General features: G+C 42.0%; 1 protein-coding gene across 1 annotated transcript in view; it reads right to left on the bottom strand.

Moving 5' to 3' along the window:
- Nucleotides 1-12,333: 12,333 nt before the first annotated feature.
- Oda (Ornithine decarboxylase antizyme) overlaps nucleotides 12,334-21,100 on the bottom strand; it is an 18,891-nt gene continuing 10,124 nt past the window's right edge. The window contains exons 2-4 of the mRNA XM_075893205.1: nucleotides 14,275-14,426; nucleotides 13,495-13,750; nucleotides 12,334-13,024 (exon numbers count right to left, since the gene is read on the bottom strand). Coding sequence (XP_075749320.1) covers nucleotides 12,909-13,024; nucleotides 13,495-13,750; nucleotides 14,275-14,426 — 524 coding nt within the window. The 3' untranslated portion in view covers nucleotides 12,334-12,908. The remainder of the gene's footprint in view (nucleotides 13,025-13,494; nucleotides 13,751-14,274; nucleotides 14,427-21,100) is intronic.

The following is a 21,100-nucleotide window of genomic DNA, read 5'->3' as shown; positions in this document are numbered from 1 at the left end:
GTGCCACTTTGCATGCATGGTAATCCAGAGGCAACCTTAATTATGCATCAACTTTTTGTATTATTATTGCTTAGTTTTTCAACGTTACTCATCTGCGTGGCACTCTTGAAATTGGTCCAAAGTGTAGTATACTACTCAGACGTGGAAAAAAAGAAATTTAATCTGCATGGTTATTTTATGCAAGACATCCATTATGAATGAAATGGACACTTAGAACTCGGAAAAAGTTATTCGACACAGAGCATAAAACTTTGGTAAAATAAATAGTGAAGAATTTAATAGTAGTAGTGAAACATTTTTCTTGTTACAAAAACTACAAATTAGTGCTCTATTGTGAAACTCAAGTGGTGGACTTGCATTACAAATCATTTTAAATAAGGCAAATGTTTCACAACATGCTTGCATTCCATCTTGCATTTTTTTAACTCTTGATGTTTCTTGTCCTTTAAAAGTATGGTGGTCTGCCCGTTTTATCTTTTTTATTGTTGGCAACCCTTCTCACATATCCTGTTGAACCTCGTGCTCTCTTCTCTGCCTGAGGACCTTTGCATCTTTCTTTACCTGCTTTCACAGGGTGACATTGTATTTGAATTGAGACCCAATTCCAGATTTTTCATTTCTGGGAATCTCTTCTTTAAACTTTCGTGCGGTTGATCACCCAAGTTAGCCACAACGTTTGACATCTTGTCTGTTGACTCAGCCTGTTGATCGTCGCTAAAAGTGGTGCTTTCAAAATTTGCTGGTTTACAAATATGGTCGCTGTCGTTCATTTGTATGTGTGACTAGAGGCAGCCAAGAAATCTGCCAGCTTCTCTTCGATTTCTAATTTCATTTTTTTTCCAGTCGCATGCATTTCCTTCTGTGCACTCGAGTAGGCAAACATGCATGTTCTGCAACAGCCTATATCTCAAGTGTCAGCATCAAACTGAACACAGGAAGTTAAAATTATATGAGATCTCTTAATAAAATCTGCTGCTCCTGTGTGCCACATTTCCTTTTCTTGATGTTGTTCCTAAGTAGAGAATAGTTACACTGGTTTAAGATGGTGCAAGAATATATCTTTTTCATTATGATCACATGTTATGTTGGGTTATTCAGATTTATGCAGATGCAAAATGCAGATGCCTCTGGCTATGCTTCATTCTTTAGGTAGCATTCAATGAATTTTGTAGAAATGGTGCACGAGAAATGTGTCCTTTTGGTCCTTTTTGGTGTGTAAGCATGTATATACTGTGGGGCTTATTATGATGTCTGTATAGATTTAATGCTGTTGTCCTAGGTTTAACCAAACTCTACTACTGTTACTTGTTTTGAAGAATGCCCTAATCTGCAAAGGTGTATTTTCCTTTAACTAGGCTGCAGATACTATGAAATTGCTGGAAAGCTGGGCATGCACGTAAAATGTAAACCGCTGCACAAAGAGTAATCGATGCTTTCGATGTCTTCTCAATGTAGAGCTGGAGAGCTCTTTGGACTGTTTGATGAAACCCTTGCAGTAGCTGTATTCATTTGTGCTGAATTTGTGTGACTTTTTTTTCTCTATCTAGTTGAAAATGTACATCGTCATTCTTTATGAAAGGGAACCCACGACCGCGTGGCCTGCTCTCTACAACGGCTGCCTACAGTATCTTGCAGCTCTTGTCCAGCGGCCATAACTCATTCTGTTTGCCAATAGATAGCGCCAAAAGTCAGTGTCTTTTCTTTTGCTGTCAGTTGACGATGATCCTGTAGGCAGCCGCCGCAGAGTGCAGGCCATGCATGCATGTATTCCCTTTCATAAAGGATGACAGTGTACAACATTGTAGGATTTCATGAAGCAAAAAGGCAAGCCTTCAAAACATTGGCACTAGTAGAATAAGTTGTACAGCACACAGTTCCTATTCTATTTGTGTCTACATTTGGCATGTGTGCCTCACATTACGGCTTTCTTCCTCATTACAGAGATCAACTTTATAATCGGTAAACGAAATTGCAGTTCTTTATAAATTTTTTGTTGTAGAAGACAACCCCTGTGTAATAAAAAAAATTTAAATCTGTTATTATAAAAGGCTTTCCTAAAGGTATTGTTCTAGTCTGTCAAAAGCCATTTTTTGAATTATTATCATTATTATCTTCCAACTTTGGTCCCTCTTTCTCTCTCACTTCAATGTATGCTGTTTAAACCATGTCATACATTCCAAATTATTCTGATACGCCAATATTTCTGACAGTCTTTTGGCATCATGATAGACATTCTTCATACATTAAAGTTTGGGTAATTGGATTATTCTAACTGCTGATATATATTCACAGATGTCTTTTCCAAATAAAAGAAAAGGCACAAAATCTTCGTACTGTAGCAAAATAATGCCTGCTGCTTCATTTAGCACATCATGATCTGTATGGAGTGTGAATTTTGTTACTTCATATTAACAATGCGTCCTAACAACGAAAATAGTGCAATGAATTGGTTTTTTTCTTGACATAATTCATAAGTGTCACTTGTTGCGAGGTTTCTTTGAAATAATTTTCATGTTTCTCTATGGAAACACCTGACATCTGTTGGCAAAGATATTAGCGCAGTGCTCAGGTGTGTTCCAGTTTCTTTATTCAGGAAAGTTCATGTTTTCAAGATATGTTTGCATTTCTTTTTGTGTCCAACAGGGATTGGAAAAATTAGAAACATAGTATACATGCATATGTTCACACTTTCACACTTCAGGGCAGATGCTACTCAAAAAAGAAAGTGTATTTAGTCTGTAGCCAAGTGCAATAAAATGTTCGCTGTCTACACATATATCTTTGATGATTTCAAATATGCAATCAATTGTATAGTAATTTGCGTAGTTTTTCTTTTGTACCATGACAAGGCATAACTTATAGCTCTTTTTGGACGCATTGTTTTTGCCACTAAACTTATATTGTTATGAATTGTTAATGACTCATATTGCTACACATGAACTGTAGAATGCAAATAACTATCAAGAAAGTTTGTATAAGACATTTTAATGAATGAGCAAAATTGTAATGTGAGAGTCATGAAATGCTCAAGCCACAGTAATTGCTTACTTCATAATAACTATATAAATAATATGAGGTTTGAAAGGTGACAATTGTACTCCACACTTGTTAAGGAACATGAGTAAGCTATCTCAAGTTAAGTGACAACATTGAGTTTTCTTGTCATGAAAGTAGAGAAACTAAACTGGTGAAAGCAAATAGAAACGAAAAAGTATGTAATGTTGGAAAAAACATTTTTTGAGTAGCATCTCCCCTTGAGCACCTTACACGCGGTGCCAGTGTTTGAAGTGTAGCATTTGAATACATGGTCTCAGAGTGGCCATTATATAATAATCTCGGTACTAATAAAAAAGTTCTAAAAGTACTGATGACACGTCTGTCCTTTCGCATTGTGTTCCACATTATTATCGCTCGCTCTTTGTCTTTCAGGTTCACAATCTCTATGTCGTAACTTCTTATTGGGCTGGTGCTTCAGAGAACCTTCCTGAGCTCGCATGACACTCAAAGGCAATTTTTTGTTTGACCGACAAATACTTCTCAAGTGTCCGGCCGGCCACACCTTCACAAGAGCACCGCAAAGAACCGACTGCGAAGGTAACATTCGTGAGAGTTTTTTCCTGCTCACCCGCTGTTTACATCTCACCAGCAAAAATGCGAGAGGTGTCTTGTGCGAAAAATATGCTGATCAGTGGCAGAGGCAATGTGTGTGTGGACACGCTAGCATCTTTGCATATCTAGTCCAATATTGTGGAAGCACACCTGTGTTCACCCTCGAACTGTCATTGAAAGACATGAGCAGAGGTCGCTCAGCATTGTGCTTTTTGTGTCCGGGATACGGAGTGTTGCGCGAAGAGTGTTAGCTAGACAGGATGTATGGAGTTTCGTCTGAGGATGCCATGTGTATAATTTGAATTCTGCGGAATACCTATTATGGGTTACGTTGTTACATGTGTATACATAAGTGAATAAATGCGTTGATTGAAGGTGTACTTAGGCTTCTATTACTGCATCAAACGCACGCATATACTTATATCTTTAGGTAAGCAGTCTTGAGGTCTGCAATCGATATATCAAATGTTCTCCTCTTTTCTTTCTTTAGTGTTTCATAACTGCTGATTTACTAGAACAAACAAAAAAACTAGGAAAGTATAGGGAATGTTATTTGCACTAACTATAATGTAAATGTAAAGGGAGTAATGATGACTTGCTGCTGGCACAGACCAAACTTGCATCCTTCACATAACACATCTGATGCACTATCAATTGAGCTACAACAGTGGTCATCCACCGCCCTCTTTATAGGGTTCACATATAACCATTGAAGCCTAGGAGTGTTAGTCGGTGCCATTTAGTAGCCGTGGCAGCAAGTGCGGAACAGTCTTCTTCTGCCTGCAGAAAGAAAAGTGTTCCACATATAGCAGTTCCACATAAAGTGCACGTAGCAACTCACAATAACAGTTATCACTTGGACATAAGTGCACCAGCATGGCACAGCAAGGCAAAAACAACTTTTGTACTACCCATGTCTAATAATGCAATAAGTTAAAGGGACACTAAAGGCAACTATTAAATAGACGTTGATTAATGGAATGGCAGTCCAGAAACCTCGTAGTGTTACTTGTGTGCCAAGGAAGGGCCTATTTTGAAATAAAATCACATTTTAGTGGTCCGCATCGGATTATCGCACTTCAAATTACCTGCCTCTAGAAGGGGACCGCCCAGACCGGCTCACGTCGCTGTTGTCGTGCACAGCGTTGCCCGGCTTTACTGCACTAGTAGCAGTCGACCAACAGCAGCAGGAGCCACAGCAGCAACAACGGCCATTGATCAATTTCCCGCCATTAGCTTCGAGATTGCAGACAGTTTTCGTTTCAACTGCACTCTGCTAGATAGCACCACCTGTCCCATGTAACCACGCGAAAATGACATTTTTGAACCACTGGAGCCATTCCCCATAGTAAAGTCCGGCGGTTCTTTTTCTCATGAACAGAACAGAAATGAACAAGCAGTATTTTATTGCATCTCTCGATGCATGGAAGGTTCTTTATTTAGTGCAGCTAAATTGATTACTAGTGATTAATTGTACGCAGTTCGTCTGATGTCATCGGGATAATTTTCAGAATGTCCTACTGCAGCGCTTGTATTCTTGTGCATTTACCTTAATTTTTCGGTAAGTAGGGCACTGTTGTAGATAATTTTGTCGTTTTAGATGTTGTCATACACTGAGCTTGCACTCTGACGTAAATTTTCATTTGACTTTAGTGTCCCTTTAAAGAGCCCGTTTCGCAGAAATTTCGGCATTGGCATCGTTGGTTGTGAGGGAAAAATCATTGTGTGCGTGACTGAAAAATCGAGAACGATGCAAATAAAATAAATAACTGAGAAAAATTTTGGAGCAAAGTAGGGACTGAGCCAGGGTTGTTTGCGTCCAAGTGGGGACCAAGCCCAGGTCATTTGAGTGGCAAGTGGATGTTCTACCACACGGCCACGCCTCTGCTTGTGAAAACAACTTACTCTGCTTGGAAATGCAGTGAAAGTAGCTTTCAAGCTTTCTAAGCACATGCATCCTGTATACATGCTTCGCAATGCAACATGAAATATCGCAGTATATAATGCGCGTCACATGCGTCCATTACCAACAGGTGTCAGAACATGCGATTATCATAAGGGCTTCGTATTTGAAAGCCCGAACCCCGCTACTAAAGGAACACACGCAACTGCACCTGTTTCCTTAAGGCAACGTAGTTGCTGCATAGCAAATTTGGAAAGGTTTCGTGCATTAAGTGTTTGAAGTATGCACTAAACAAGATGTCGCTATCGCGTTCAAGTCCTGAAGGCGAAGCTTTAGGGTCTCCTAACTTTATTTTTAAGGGTAATGTCTAAAAGTCTGTCTGGTAGTTCACTGAAATTATACATTTTATTATGGCTAATTAGAAATTGAGTAATTAGATGTACTGAGCACCTTACTAAATCAACAGGCAGGCACACAAAAAGCTCACAGATGGCGCTAGTTGTGTCCTATGTGCACAATTCTTGATTACTAAAGCACTGCTGTACTTAATCATGACGTTTTAGGCATTCTTGAGTATCTACCTTTCACCCTGACATAATTTAGAATTTGCCTATAGTGTCTCGGAACTAAGTAGTTGTTGAGTCCTCAAACTTATTTCACTGAAACTTTGCATTTGAGCCTAGAAAATTCTGAAGTCGCACCAGCTGCTCATTAAGTGAGGCATACAAAACATCCTTGTGACTCAGTGCAGTGATTAAAATTTGTAAGTTTACGTACATATTGTCATTAATTTAATATTTACGGCCTTGTGTGTAGAGATGAAGGAAGAATATCCCTGCCTAGTAGCAAGGGCACGGGCTGCGTTATTCACAGTTTTTTAAGTTAGGATAGGATGCTGGATAAGACCATAGGGTGGTTGTCTTGTACAGCTGAAACAGGATATATTGAATCTGTAGGGAATGACAAAACAGTTATAAAGTGTATAAGGAATTCAATATGTAAAGATAAAGTACTATTTTACATGCCAAAAATGTATTTAGGGGAATTTCACAACTGTTATTACTAACAATAATTTTTAATATCAGAGTTACATGCATGTGGGTTTCTCCATATTCTAGTTTCCTCACTTGCTTGAGTGGGCACAAATTGTGGGTAACTCTGCAATAATTTGTATTTCCATACTTGCTTCCTTTCTTCTGCAACTAAAGGCACATATTGCCACACTGGGTTTTCCGGTGTCTCAATAACTGGCTTGTGCACTCACGGGTACACAACCAAAGAGAGCAAAGGTAATCTGAAAAATAAAACCTTCTGGAAACTGCAGTACACTTTTGCTGAACGAAACCTGAAGGTCCAGGAAGATGTATTCTGCTTAACAGGAGTTCCATTTACTGGAAGATAAACATGGGTACAGAATTCAATTACAAAAGCAATTGTATTGGAGGCAATCGTTCCACTTAAGCAGCAGTTCGTTTAAGAAATTTTCATTTTCTGAGAGGTATAAGTATACAGAGCAAAATCTGGTAGTACTCATTCAGAAATGAATTAACTCAATTAATACAGATACACATGCTACAATCAGTAACGCTTACAGGTTAACCTGTGATATCCTTCGGTGAATACATATGACGAAGGCTTATAAGTAAAGCCCTGATTACCAACCAGGATTGTGGCTAATATTCTGTAACATAGCAGCAGCAATGGCATAACAGAATAAAATGAACTGTGTCTGCCTGATTGCAAAATGAACAGAGGTACTCAATGTGAAACCAGATTTTCAAAGGCAAAAATTTATATGTGGAATGTAGTATCCACTCCCTATAAAGAGCTATTGTGGAACATGAGGAGTCACGATGAGCACAGAAGTTCTTGAATAAGGACACTTTGGAAGGCACATTGCAGTTCAGACTTATCGCATGGTTAGTGACATTTACATGAAATGGGATGAGTGGCATGTTGAAAGTAAAGTGTAGTGCACTCAGACCTGTCTATAGTGTTGCTTTGTTTTTGATCTAAAGGGTGGATACCGTGCAATCCAATATTATTCGGTTCATGAGGTTATATTAGAGGTTTTTGCTTATTGTTTCCTTCGAACATAAAATGAAGCATAGCAATGGTTCTTGGAGGCCTTAGCAACAAGATGACAAAAGTACAGGCCATTTCTAACCTCAGAACGATTATTTTTAAGGATAACAGCACTACCGATTCAGGACTATTAAAATGAATAACAAAGAGCAGAAAAGTTTCACCAGAAAAATTCTAATAATTTAACAAGAATGCAGCCAATGAATGCTTCAGTTTTGTTGCTGTCAACTAATTCATGTGGGGGTCTGTGTTTGTGATTCGTTAATGAGACTAACAGTTTTTCTCGTGTGAGCAAGTTATTTATTCACGCTACCGAAATTGCCGTACTTGGAGCCAGAAGATGCTCAGCAAGTTAGGAAAAGTGAGAAAAAATATACCTTTGAGTGGCATCTGCCACAACCTATACGTTTATAAGTGAAAATTATTCACGTCAATAATAATGTCATCTAAAAGATACCCTACAGAGTTTCAGCTAATTTTACTAAGTGCTTGTGACCAGGATACAAAAAAAAAAAGGGAAATCTGCATGTTTACATTAACATTTAAGTACTGTTTCCAGCACGAAATTTAAAAGTTTAGTCCAATTTTCCAGTCTAAAATGTACCTCAATGAATTATTTAGCAGTCTAAGTTGATTTTGCTTCATTAATTAACTTTCACTTCAGTATAATTTTAAAAACAATGGTGTCCTAACGGTGCATATCTATCCTGTTGAAACAACACTGTACATACTTCTGGCAACACCTTGGCAATGCCACTATGGCAAATGAGGATTTAAAGCATTTGTTCATTTTACAAGCTCTTTAGCCGAATAGGTGTTGAAATGCGAACAGTATTAGACAGAACACTTCTGATCACAATGGGGCTTGATCCAGATCAAATGTCCCGATCACGATTGACCCCATTACACAAGCTGCAGATGGAAGCCAATCAATTAATGAAATCAGATTCTTACCAGGCTCGATTAATATCAGCAGCCCACAGCATAGAACTGCTATTGTACAAGTGTACGCCAGTGCGTATTTCCTCACCTAACTGTGCCCCAAACATTCTCTCTCACTCGAGAAGAATTGAAGAACATTGCCCCCTACCACAATCCGCAGCAAAAGTAATGAGATTTCTCCTGTTTCCTGTATGGACCTTGCACACCAAAATAAGCACATATGCTGCATGCAGACCTCAGCCCCAAATGATAATTTGCTGATTTTTGAGCGAATTATGCACATGAACATGTGATATGTCCAAGTTTTTCCATTACCTATTAACAAACTCTGTGCAAGCTTTTCTTTTTCATCGCACTCCGTACAGATATCTTTTTTTAAGCACTTCCTTTCCTTCAAATGTTTGTACTTAGCTCTATTCTCAGCAGTCTAACTGCACGCCACAAATTGTGGAACAGAACGCAGGTACTGCAGATCACCGCAGCATTTGCTCCCGCACATTACATATTAGTTTATGTTTAAGAAATGCTATAAGGGCCATATTACTCGATGTTGTGCAAAGTTGTACATAACATGTGAAGAACCTGGGTAGGCCCCATACATCTCATGCAATATCAGTCATTTTGAGGTTCCGTTTTCTCAGTGACTATCAAAGGATATTCTTATAATCTATATGCCACTTTTCCCCCCAATTTTCCGCTAACAGATATAGACTGATTACACCTGTCTAATATTAAAACTTTCTTGAATCTTTTGCCACTAAGACCTAAAGTTTGAGTTATTTGGCATATATGAAATTTTGTATCACAAAAAAAAAATTAGAAAAGGCATAATTTCAATTTTTTGTTTCAGTAGCTTTATGCAGAATACAAGAAAAAATAATCAACTGGTTATCTCGAAATCCATAAAAAAAAAGTGGTTTTGGGATAATAGAGTTTCTAAGATAGAAAAGAACTGAAAAGGGAACATACTTAGTCACAAACACCATTTAACTACCTACTTTATTTTATAGCTACAAGCTTGCTAATTAATTCCAAAGTAAATTTTTCATTTTTTGAGCCTCTCATATTGCTTGACTTGCTTCACTAGAGAGCTGTTATACAGCTCTACCTACAATGTATCGTTGAGTGTGGTCGACCTTCTCCAGCAAATTGACTAGGCTTCAAGCCTATTTCAGAATTTTGTTTGGCTCATATGATGCTATCATTATTAAAACCAAGAACAATATCCAATGTCACAATCCTTAAGGCTCTCAACTTAAAGACAACAAAGGCTGTGCAATGCGATTACCATTAACTCACCACTTGCACAGGGTAGTTTTTATGTGACATTTGGTCTAACTACATCATAAATATTACTCATGTTGATTAGAGCAGCACTGTTGTGATTTCGCACGTGATTTGCCATGAAGGTTGCCGAAAAGGCCGAGGTGTTCAATGATGAAGAGCTTGCTTGTCTAGCGTTCAATGGTTCAGTATGTCACTGGCATTTATTTTCAAAAGAACTGCACGGGTTGTTGCAAAAATTATCTTTACCCTCAGCATCTAAACTTATCAACAAGCACAAGGTGTAACGAAGCTAGGAGCTAAGTGTTCAAACCAATGCACTCTGACGTTGAAGTGCAATTATAAAAGCGCACAGTGTCTGCAGACTGCCTTGGAAGTTACCAGACAATTTTCTACACAAGTTGACTTTAGACAAGCATTTCGGCTGTTGTATATGAAGTTTTATTAGAAAAATAGGCCATTAACACAGAGCCCATACAAGAGGCTTGCCCCTGGATGCGTTTTCAATCACTACTTGCGTTAGGAAAACCTGGTTTGAGCCACAGAAAATTATGTTTAAGAAAAGCATGAATTTCGAAAATATACACACAGGGAAGACCCTTCCCAAATTGTAACAATAAAAAATTGTTTTAAAATTTTTTCTTGTGGCCTTAAGTGTAATCAATTTATCAAAACTGTAATGTTCTAGGCAATTCAATTATATTTCCACGCAGTCGAGTACCAACGATCAACTTATCTCTTTACAAAATTCAGTTGCAACCAGTCTTCTGTAGCACCCCTCTTCAGAAAAAATATGTGACCACTCAGTAAGGAACCTCATTTTGACAGAGCCCATTTTTTCGCCTCTTCCTTGGCCTCACTTCCAATGCCTCACCTGAGCATCAGCGAAGTGCAATGCTTCCTAGAAGACATGGACACTGGCATCGAAGCCCTGGGCAACTACGGGCTTGTGTGGAAGGTATTCCTCATAGAGTTTCATACAATTATTGTATGAAACTCTTATGGTGTTCCTACTTTACGATGCCACTCTTCTTTCCAGCAGGCATCGAGTGTTCGGTATATTAGAAGACCTCGATGGGACAACTTGAAAAAAGAAAACTCATGTTGAAGGTGAACTTTCAAAACTATCATAGTAGCTACAGTAAGCCTCCAGCCTTCTACCACGCAAGTCACAGTAGTTTGTTGTTGTACGAGTAAACTTGCGCTATGGCAATAAAATTTTGAAGCAACACAAAAGTAATCCATTTCATTTCTACAATTTGTTATTTTTCTAAAGCTGTAATTGACAACTGTAATTACATTTCAGAGGAAGTAATTGCCGATTTTCTTGAACATGTAAAAGTCTGGTGCGATGGCACCCTCAGAGTTTTAAAGCTCTTACTGGGTACAGCAGACTTAGTTGCAATTATCTTAGTGCACTACTCTGAAACCACTAAACCTTCATTTTTGTTATCCATACCTTGTACAGTGCCACAACATACCAAAAACACTAGAAGCATGGGAAATGTCAAAATGAGCTTAAACAGATAAGTTCATCCAAAATAAGTGAATTGTAAGTCAATAGTGCAATATCATCATCATTTCAATAGTGCCATATCATTATCAGAGGGCTTCAAAGACCTCTCCCATGTTCCGCCAGTTAACCCGGTCCTGTGCTTGCTGCTGCCAATTTATACCTGCAAACTTCTTAATCTCATCTGCCTACCTAAAGTCACCCCCCTAACTCACTTGCCTTCTCTGGGAATCCAGTCAGTTACCCTTAATGACCAGCCGTTATCCTGTTTACGCGCTACATGTCCGTTTTCTCTTCTTGATTTCAACAATGATATCCTTAACCCCTGTTTGTTCCCTAATACACTCTGCTCTCTTCTTGTCTCTTAAGGTTACACCTACCATTTTTCTTTCCATTGCTCGCTGCGTCGTCCTTAATTTAAGCTGAACCCTCTTTTTAAGTCTCCAGGTTTCTGCTCCATAGTTCAGTACCGGCAAGATACTGCTGTTATATACCTTCCTTTTGAGGGATAGTGGCAGTCCACCTGTCATAATTTGAGAGTGCATGTTAAATGTGCTCCACTGCAATATAACTTAACACTAGTCATGTGGTTGCCCAACTCATGTACACAAGTATGCAATTGATGGCATTTTTTGATAAATGTAATACTAGTGCCACAATTCTGAATGTTAACTACAACACGTGCATGGACCCCTGTTCCATGGCTAAACAGCCGTGATCCCAGAATAAAAACCAAAAATGTCACCAAGAAAAAGGTTTTTATTTGTTATGGAACAAATAGCTGGAAGAAATGAAGGAAACAACAAAAAGATGTGTGTTGCATGCACAAGGAAAAAAAGACTCGTGAACTGCGATAGCCACGGTACAGTTTCACAATTTGAAAGAGTGTGAATGAAAGAAAGTGACAATACACAAGGCAAATTTTTTGAACATTTTTGGCAGTTTATCCATTTTTTTTACATTTTCTGAAGTTTATGAGCAAGGAATTGCAGACATGTCCAGCTAGTCTAGCACAGGAAGAAGCTAGTCCCACAAGCGAGGTCGTGTACATTTTTTTTCTGACAGTGCATACAAGCTATCTTTGAAATCTAAAAGGCTAACTTACACCCTAGAACACTGCCTTGGTCCCAAATGAACATCTACATTAAGCCTTTTAGAACTATTTAGTGTCTAACAACAAGGACACATTTTTTTTTACTAGAAAGAATAAAGTTGAATGGAATCGCGCCGCCATGCCTAGGCCACGTTGGGAGCTAAACAGGTAACGAAATTCTGGCTTTGGACAAACTAAACACTCGCTTGTGGTTTCTAAGCTCTAAGTTTAACGCGCGGTCTCCGAAAATGCCCACCCCGAACAACGTCCCAATACTGAATTGGCCGCCCAACCCGAGAGAATTTAGCCCCCGCAACTTTGAAGCCCCTTTTCTCGTCGCTAATGCTTGAACACGCAAAAGGTTACACGCTTTGGATCTCCTCCCCGAAAAAGTTGCAGAAAAAGGAACAAAACGAAGAAACTGTTGGTGCAGCAGTAGAGCCAGGAAAGACGCTGGGTTACTGGTGGTGTCCCACGTCTCACTCGATGGCGTACGCCATGTAGAGGAGCCCTTCAGAAGTTGACTGCGGCACGAGTGGATGTCCCGGGGCAAGTGCAGTGAAGCCCAGGAACATAAACGTGCGCACGATGCCAGCTGCAAGGATCAAAATGCACTGTGAGGCAACTTAAATAGAAACAAACCACCATAGAAGGACTGCTCGATGCAAAAAACCACTGCAATGCAAGACAACACGCATCTGCTTGCACACAATGGCTTGCTCACAAAATTGCAAGTTATTCTGAACCTGCTGCTCATTAGGGGATCGAGCAGCATGCCACCAACAAGAGTGAACAAAAGCTTAGGAGAGATTACCTATGCAACTTTGCCAAGTTGAATACATATCTTAAACACTGAACTTGCACTGGACATTGAATTCACTGAATCTGCAAAGCAATTCCTTTCCTACTTTCATGGCACTGTACAGCACTATTTTATTTACTTCATTATATTCAGGCTTCAGTATACATAAATATAATTTTAGCGGCGTGTTCTTGCATTCACTTGCATCAAGTGCAGCTGCTACGGCACTATGGGAGACTCCAAAAAAGGACTGTAATGAGGACCTCTGTCGGTGCGGTCCTTGTTGAAGAAGACCAGGACATGGGTGCAACCCAGCTGCTCTTCGGCAAACTCGAGCAGTGTGACAAAAGCCTCGCGGGAGCCATCGGGCAGCACGCAGGACGGCAGCTGCACGTACAGCCGGCCCTGGCACAGCACGGTTTCCCAGTTGACCTCTGTCTGCTCCGTCAGACGGCAGCGGAACGTCAGCCGCACCGCTTCCTCGCTCCACTGCCGCGAAAACAGCTCTCCTCCCTTCTGCTGAAAAGAAAGGCAGCACACTTCAGCCGCTCCACGAGTAGCTTAGCGGTCTGGGCTAGTTGGCAATCTTTAAGGTATGAGGCCAAGTGACAATTTTTTTTTTTAAAGCAATAGTCACTAGTCTGCAATGTGAAGCAGATCTTTTTAGGCATATTTGAGTGTTATAAAGCAAGTAATAGTCTATGTTCAATTTTTATAATTAAAAATTGAATGAGAAATATGCCTTGCACAAACTCGACACAAGTTCGAATTTTTAATATTTGTTGCCAGTTCCATCATGGACCTTACCATAGTGGGCTCTCTACCAAAGCTAGTGAGAAGAAACCGGAAATCTTGCAACATTTACATCGAACACAAATATGTGTGTATAAATTGTGTCTCAAGCAACCTATCTTCAACTATTGACAAAAATTTAAGTACATTTGAAGTCAACTTTGCCACATTCAACCTCGTCAAAGGCTAGCAATGAAGACACAGCAGCATGCCACATAGCCAGCACACATCATGCATGACAGGGTGCTTACTCGAACATGGGAGTTGTCCACAGGGGGCGCTTTCAGAGACCCCACGCCGCTGCCTCCTGTGCTTGACAGCGACACGTCGGCGGCATGGGGCGCATCAGGAGCACCACAGAGGCCCAGCACCCAGAGAGATACAGTAGTGGCGCAGCAGCGTCCTGCACAACATTTGTTAGTGTTAGTGGAGGCAATACTTGGCACTGCAATCGCGTTTACCCACACGTCCAACTTTTGGAAACTAAATAGATAGAAGCAGGAAGCCAACGTCGACACAACGATTGGTATGCACCTCATTTCGATACATTGCAACTTTTTAAAACAACGTAGCAAATATTTGAACAAGTCCTGTGTCGCTTTAGGTAAGATGCTTTAAACTGCACTGCCAGTTCCCATCGAACTCCCTGCGACATTCCGTAAATCAAAACTGGCAAAGTCATTTGCAGACACAGCCACTAAAGGCAGAATCCTGTCACAATTATGCTTGGAACGAACTGAAGTAGGCCCATTTGATGCCAATGTGACGAAATTACAATATATTACCATAAAGCAAACCTCCACAGTTCAGGTAAAGCAACATTTTAAACAAGATATTAAAGTAAATAGAACCATATATACATAAATATCGAAAGAAAGACAGGCCAACGCCGCATGTATCCCTTTCCTCTCGCTTCCACTGTAGTTGGTAAATATTTCAGCCGACTTCGCGGCCTTAAAGCGACGACTGGCAGCATCATGTCCTCACCGCGTCACTAATCCGTTCATCTTAAAAAAACAAACAAAAACTACCTAATTAGGCCATAACACCTGTAATGAGACACTAATTAACAACACTCCCGAGTGTTAGGGCGAACAGCCCACAATTAAAATCAAACGAAGTGAGGTCGTGGGCAGGAGAGGGCCACGAGTAAATCCGTATCTCCCCCATTAACGAAATTCCCAAGTTTATTTCATTTTTGTCCATCGTGTACTATAGAGAAAAATACACATACAATGCACCTTACGCTACAGACACGCGGGCACTTGAGCGAGGAGGCAAGCCTGTTTAACGGCGAACTGCACATGCATCGGGCAACAAGTCGGTGTTTTCATAAGACCACCGAAAGTTAATTTTTGCGAGCGGTTTTCGTATCGCTTGCTATCATACGGTTTTGTGCGGACGAGGCTAAACTAGGTCACCACATCAGTACGCAGCCGAATGCGACATAAGAAATAAAGAAGGTGGTGGGAGAGGGCGCAGTTGCGCCGATATGGCAGCCGACGGGAAGTTTCTGGGAGGTTCGGCGGTCACGGGACAACAAAAGGTCCGCGATAAATATCCCCTCGAAGGGCTGCTCATTAAAACGACAGTGCTAACGCGAATGGCATGCTGCCTACGTGCGAGCCCTGGGCACCACATTTTGGAAGCGCCCGAATTTTCGAGCGAAAAAAAAAATTGCGATTTAAAGCGCAAGAATTAATCGCACGTCTGTCCCGTTTTCGAAGCCCCGCTATTGCGGAACACTGGGTTACAAAACGTATAAACACAACGCAAGGAATGTCGGCGAGACAACCCCCAAGCATGCACGCGGCTAAGCGCTGCATAGGCAACACGCCTCCCTCGTCGAAGATAAACACTGCAACGAAAAAAACTTCGAGTAGGGCGATATCGTGGTCCGTCACGCTCAGTAGTTAGGCTTAGCCTGGCGAAACGAGGAACAAGTTCACCGTAAACACATCGCGGTCGAAACCGGCAGCTGACGCAAGAGAAGAAAAAAAGAAACGTCGTGACCCCTACCTCATCGTGTTGTCCGGACAGCTACTACTAAAATTACTACTAACACCTGGCATGGCGAACTCTTTACTACTTAAACTTGATAAGGCTATCTCAGCCGTACGATTCATACCGCCCCAAAGGGTGGCGTGGATGCAAACTACGCTCTCCCCTTCAGCGACCTCCGGATTTATAGCACCGCAAGAGTGACGTCACTGATAGCGCGCGCCTCCTGGTGCTGAATATTTGGGCGTGCAGAATCGTCGGTGCGACGAATGCAGTTTCGTTTTCGGCGCTTCTTCCGCGCAGCTGAGTGGCATTTTTTCCTTTCATTTTTTTTCTTTGTTCTCCAATGTTCGTCCCGTTTTTGGAGGAGCATCGCTCTAGGGCAAGGTTGGGCAATGCGCCCATCCCGTTCGTTGACCGGAACACTGGTCGAGGAAAGAGAGCTTGCTCGTCTCTTCCCCGCAAGGACGAATAAAGTGGTCCAAGTAAACAAAACACACTCTCAGGTCAATGCAGAACAACGCGTGGCTGTTACGCTGGCTAGGTCAAGAGCCTTCTGTGTCTCTCCTCGAGTGGTTGTGTAACGACGCTCGCAGAAAAGGCTTCAGCTGCTTCGAGTAACATCTGTGCCGCCGAGTAAAGCGCTGCGCACGTTGCTGCCGATTATGTAGTGATGGTGTATGTTGAGCTGTGGTTTCGGCTTCTACGTGGGACAAGTAGTTTTGTTTTTTTTCGTACACTTTAGTGATAATTACTTCACTAAACTAAAGACTAGAACCGACGCCCCATAAGCTTTCCTTGGCTTCATTATGCTTAACAAGGAAATGACCAGCCCCTCAGTCCACTTTAGTTCCCTCTTTCATTTACTACTACTACTACTACTACTACTACTACTACTACTACTACTACTACTACTACTACTACTACTACCACCATAAGCGTGCGCATGGTTTCACTTCAGGTAGAGAGCGAAGGTTCGTTGCAGCACCCCCACCCCTCCCTATCATGTCAATGTATGGGGCTGACTTGCACTCCCCCCCCCCTCGCCCCCTGCAACCCCCTTGCGCACGCCCTATGACCACTACTACTATTAATTTCTCCTACTACTACCTGCTACATTTCTCGTTTAGGTACTACTATACTACTACTACTATTGCCTGTGGTGGTTGCAGTAAAAATAGTATCTAGTGGTAGTAGTACCAGCAGTAGTAGCTATACTAGACGCAATTCCAGTAGCAGTAATAAAATTAATAATATTAGTACTTATCTGCTAGTACTACCCTATCTTTATGGCGGATAGTGCTTGCTGCTACGACTGCAGCAAACATAAAAAAAAATGACTGTCCTTTATATCAAATACGTCACGTTCCGTAACTTATCGATATATGTTACCAATGCACATCAGGTCTTACCGGGCGATATTGGAGTAGATTTAGAAACCAGCATTATATGGTAACTGGCCTGCAATATTCTACAGAAATTACAGGATATCAATACGTTAAAAAACAACAAAGATAAATGTTTACTAAGATTGCTGAACTCTGCAACAGAAGCAGATATCGCGGCTCTGTAAGCTTTATATCTTATGCGTTCATATGAGTTAAGTCCACTCAAGATATTTCGCACAGGTATACGTCTTATAGATCTGGATGTCCTATTTTCTTCCCCAAGAGACGTACTGCCCCACCACGGCAGTCTAGTGGTTAAGGTACTCGGCTGCTGACTTGCAGGTCGCGTGATCGAATCCCGGCTAAGGTGGTTGCGTTTCCGATTGAGGCGGAAATGTTGTAGGCCCGTGTGCTCAGATTTGGGAGCACGTTACAGAACCCCAGCTTGTCGAAATTTCCGGAGCCCTCCACTACGGCGTCTCTCATAATCATACGGTGGTTTTGGGACGTTAAACCCCACATATCAATCATCAATCCCCAAGAGACATTTTCAAGCTTCGTATGGACTACTGCTTTCATTTACACAAATTTCAATTATTCTCCCTAGGAACGCATGACCTATATTAAGTATGCGTGTTCGCAGTAGATGCGGTCCGAGATTTTTTATTTTGCAATTTAATGTAGGCAACAAGCTTGTCCCAGTTGTTTAGGAGTAATCTAATTTCTTTCTCCAACCACCCTCGTGTATCTGTTGAGATAAGAGCTTGCTGAGATATTTCACCCCTTTTCTCTTACCGACCACGCCTTTGTAGTAGCACTTCAGGCTTGCCCTTATAAGGTTACACTCTCCTTATACCGTTAAACCATCTCCTCACTCGCAAGAGCAAGCTCATATCATAAAATCGAAAATTGCCCCCTTCCCCGCAAGAAGCATATAGGCGTGCGTAGGGCTCCCCTTCAGGGGTGGGAGGGGGGCGAGGGTTTCTCGCTGTGCCCCCCTCCTGTTAAGGCAATGGATGTGGTGACTAGATACCCCCCCCCCCCCTCCGGTGCACACCTCTTCGGGTTAACATGCTATTCAGGTGCCTCGGTTTGTATATTATCCCCATGCCACGCACAGATCCCGGTTTTTATTCAGTAGAGAAAGGCTGACATTGATATGGTGGTTTATTAGGATGACTTTTGCCCGGATATTCACACATAATACTAATAACATTAAATTTCTTTTACGTCATACTGAGTGTTGCAGTGAAACGTAAACAATAACTATGGACAGGAAAGCATGTCACCTAATTTTATTGGACCTCAAGCATTGGAGACATACGGAGGCAGCAACAATATATAACAATATATCATGTTTGACGGGATGCGGAAGAAACTAAAATAAAAAAAAAATAAAAGTATCCAAGTCATCCGTCGGATCTCTGACAGTGCATGAGCAGTAGTTGATATGCTGCTAGTCAATAGTGCTCGTCTTCCCAGATCGAATTAGCCGTTACAATTTAAGGAATGACGTAACCTGCGCGGGCAAACACTGAAAGAAGGCTAGGAAGGAAGCAAGGGTTGGGAATGCATACACTGTAAGCAAAAGTTAGCCGAGATGAGAGTTTCTCCAGCACATGAGCCAAAAAAAAAACTCCCCTGCCCCAAATTTTTACTCTCTTGTAAGGAGCGAACTCGGCACAAGTCGTCGTAAAACGCCCCCCGCCTAATGACGTAGTTTATGAACGGCATGGCCTTGTTAAACTCCCCAGGGAGTTTCAGGTCACGTGATTTCAAACTCCATATGGGAGCTTTAAAAACACTCTTTGGGCGTGACGTGTGTGTGTGTGTGTGTGTGTGTGTGTGTGTGTGTGTGTGTGTGTGTGTGTGTGTGTGTGTGTGTGTGTGTGTGTGTGTGTGTGTGTGTGTGTACGGGCATATGTTAGCACGTCGGTGTGAAACACAGGTATGAAATCGTAAGTGCAGCGAAAAATTGCAACGACAGGTAGGAATTCACTGTGCACATTTCAATATATTTACACCACGCTGCACATCGGTCCGATTCCTCAACGAAACGCCGTGAATGCCGCGCTTCAAAGGGCCTAGTAAGAAAAAACTTCGAAGAATAAATTGATGGTAGCATGAGCTGCGCTGTATCCGAATTCATCTTCTTCAAGTGACCCCCGTGGGAGCTTTTTCATCGAATGCATTGAGACCTTGTCAGCCTATAGGGATGAAGAACCGTTTTTACAGCGGAAGCTGTTATGAGAACACAACTCGGGTCACGCGCGGTTGTCCGCAGCCGCCAGTGTCCGTAACCACATGCCATAAAATTAAAAAAAAAATTGCCCGCAACTTCCCTCGGGGGAACACTGAGGAGGATGCGGAGCATATAATTGGTTAACGGAGTGTTAAAGTGCGACTTACGTGGGTCGATGGCTAAATTGGTTAACGTGGTTGTGAAATGGGGTGTTAAATTGCGACTTACTTGGGTCGCTGGCTAAATTCGTTAACGTGGTTGTAGGAGGGGTGTTAAATGAGTGAACACGTACGACACGTATGCGAAAGGGCGGTGTTTATTTATTGCGACGAACTTTGAGCACGATGGCTTTTTGGTCGGTAAAGTGAAGAGTGAGTGGATCGGGTTGCAGCGGTCGTAGGTCGAAATTTGCAAAGACGTGGTCGATGCAGGTTCCGCGAATGGTGGTCGGCTGGTGGTGTTTGCAGTCGTCGTGCGTTGCGCGTTTTAGCGAGTGTCGCGACGCCATGTATTCGACTATCCAATCGTCCTTGATGACGTCGGAAGTCGACGCGCCGTACAAACCAACCGACGAGCGGCAACTGAGCGAGCGAGCACCGACCTTGAGTATATATACAGCGCGACGGCGCATGCACTGTCAGCTGTCGAATGTTCGAGAAGGGGGAGAAGCGCAGCGGCGCATGCGCGCGCGTCAGCTGCCGATGTTCTCGAAGCGCGACGGCGCATGCGCGCGCGTCAGCTGCCGATGTTCTCGAAGCGTGACGGCGCATGCGCGCTACATTATACAGCTAGCGAATGTTCGTGAAGAGGAGAAGCGCACGCGGTGTGTAGAGGAGGAAGGGTGCACAGATGGTGGAGGAGTGAAGCGCGCGCGGTAGAAGGGATGCACAGATGGTGGAAGAAGGAGGAGGAAGCTTGCGGACGGCGCCGCACTACAAGCCTCGAGTATTAGATGCTCCGCATCTAAAACATGACACAGAGAGGCTCGAACCCAGGTCCACTGGGTGCCAGCCCAATACTCTTCCACTGAGCCACACCGGTTTTTTTTCTTTATTTATCACTGAGCCACACCGGTGCTGCGGACTTGTTGGCAAACTTGTCTTGGGCAGGCTTGATGTCGGGAAAGGAATCGCATTATTACGACTTATAAAGCGTTTTACAACAGCGAAAGAACAACCAGTCGTCGCACAATGCAAATAGCGTAACGAGTGGGTCGTCCAGTGCACCAACTTATTACAAAACCTTTTTCTTGTTCAGCTATTAACTGTAGCGCATGCCCATTGCAGGCACAACTACTCATCGTCGCCATCCACTGAATTCCTTGTAAGTGTTTAGCGAATACCACGCTTCTCAGAAAAATGACGAAAGATAGAATGCCGGCCTACTACCTGAAAATATTTATTAATGCCATGGTGGGTATCAAGCAAGCGTGCTTGCAGCAGTTAC

Source organism: Rhipicephalus microplus, chromosome 4, assembly GCF_043290135.1.
Source record: "Rhipicephalus microplus isolate Deutch F79 chromosome 4, USDA_Rmic, whole genome shotgun sequence".
Classification (NCBI taxonomy): Eukaryota; Metazoa; Arthropoda; class Arachnida; order Ixodida; family Ixodidae; genus Rhipicephalus; species Rhipicephalus microplus.
The sequence above is the reverse complement of the archived record's forward strand: the minus strand, read 5'-3'. Positions and strand labels throughout refer to the sequence as shown.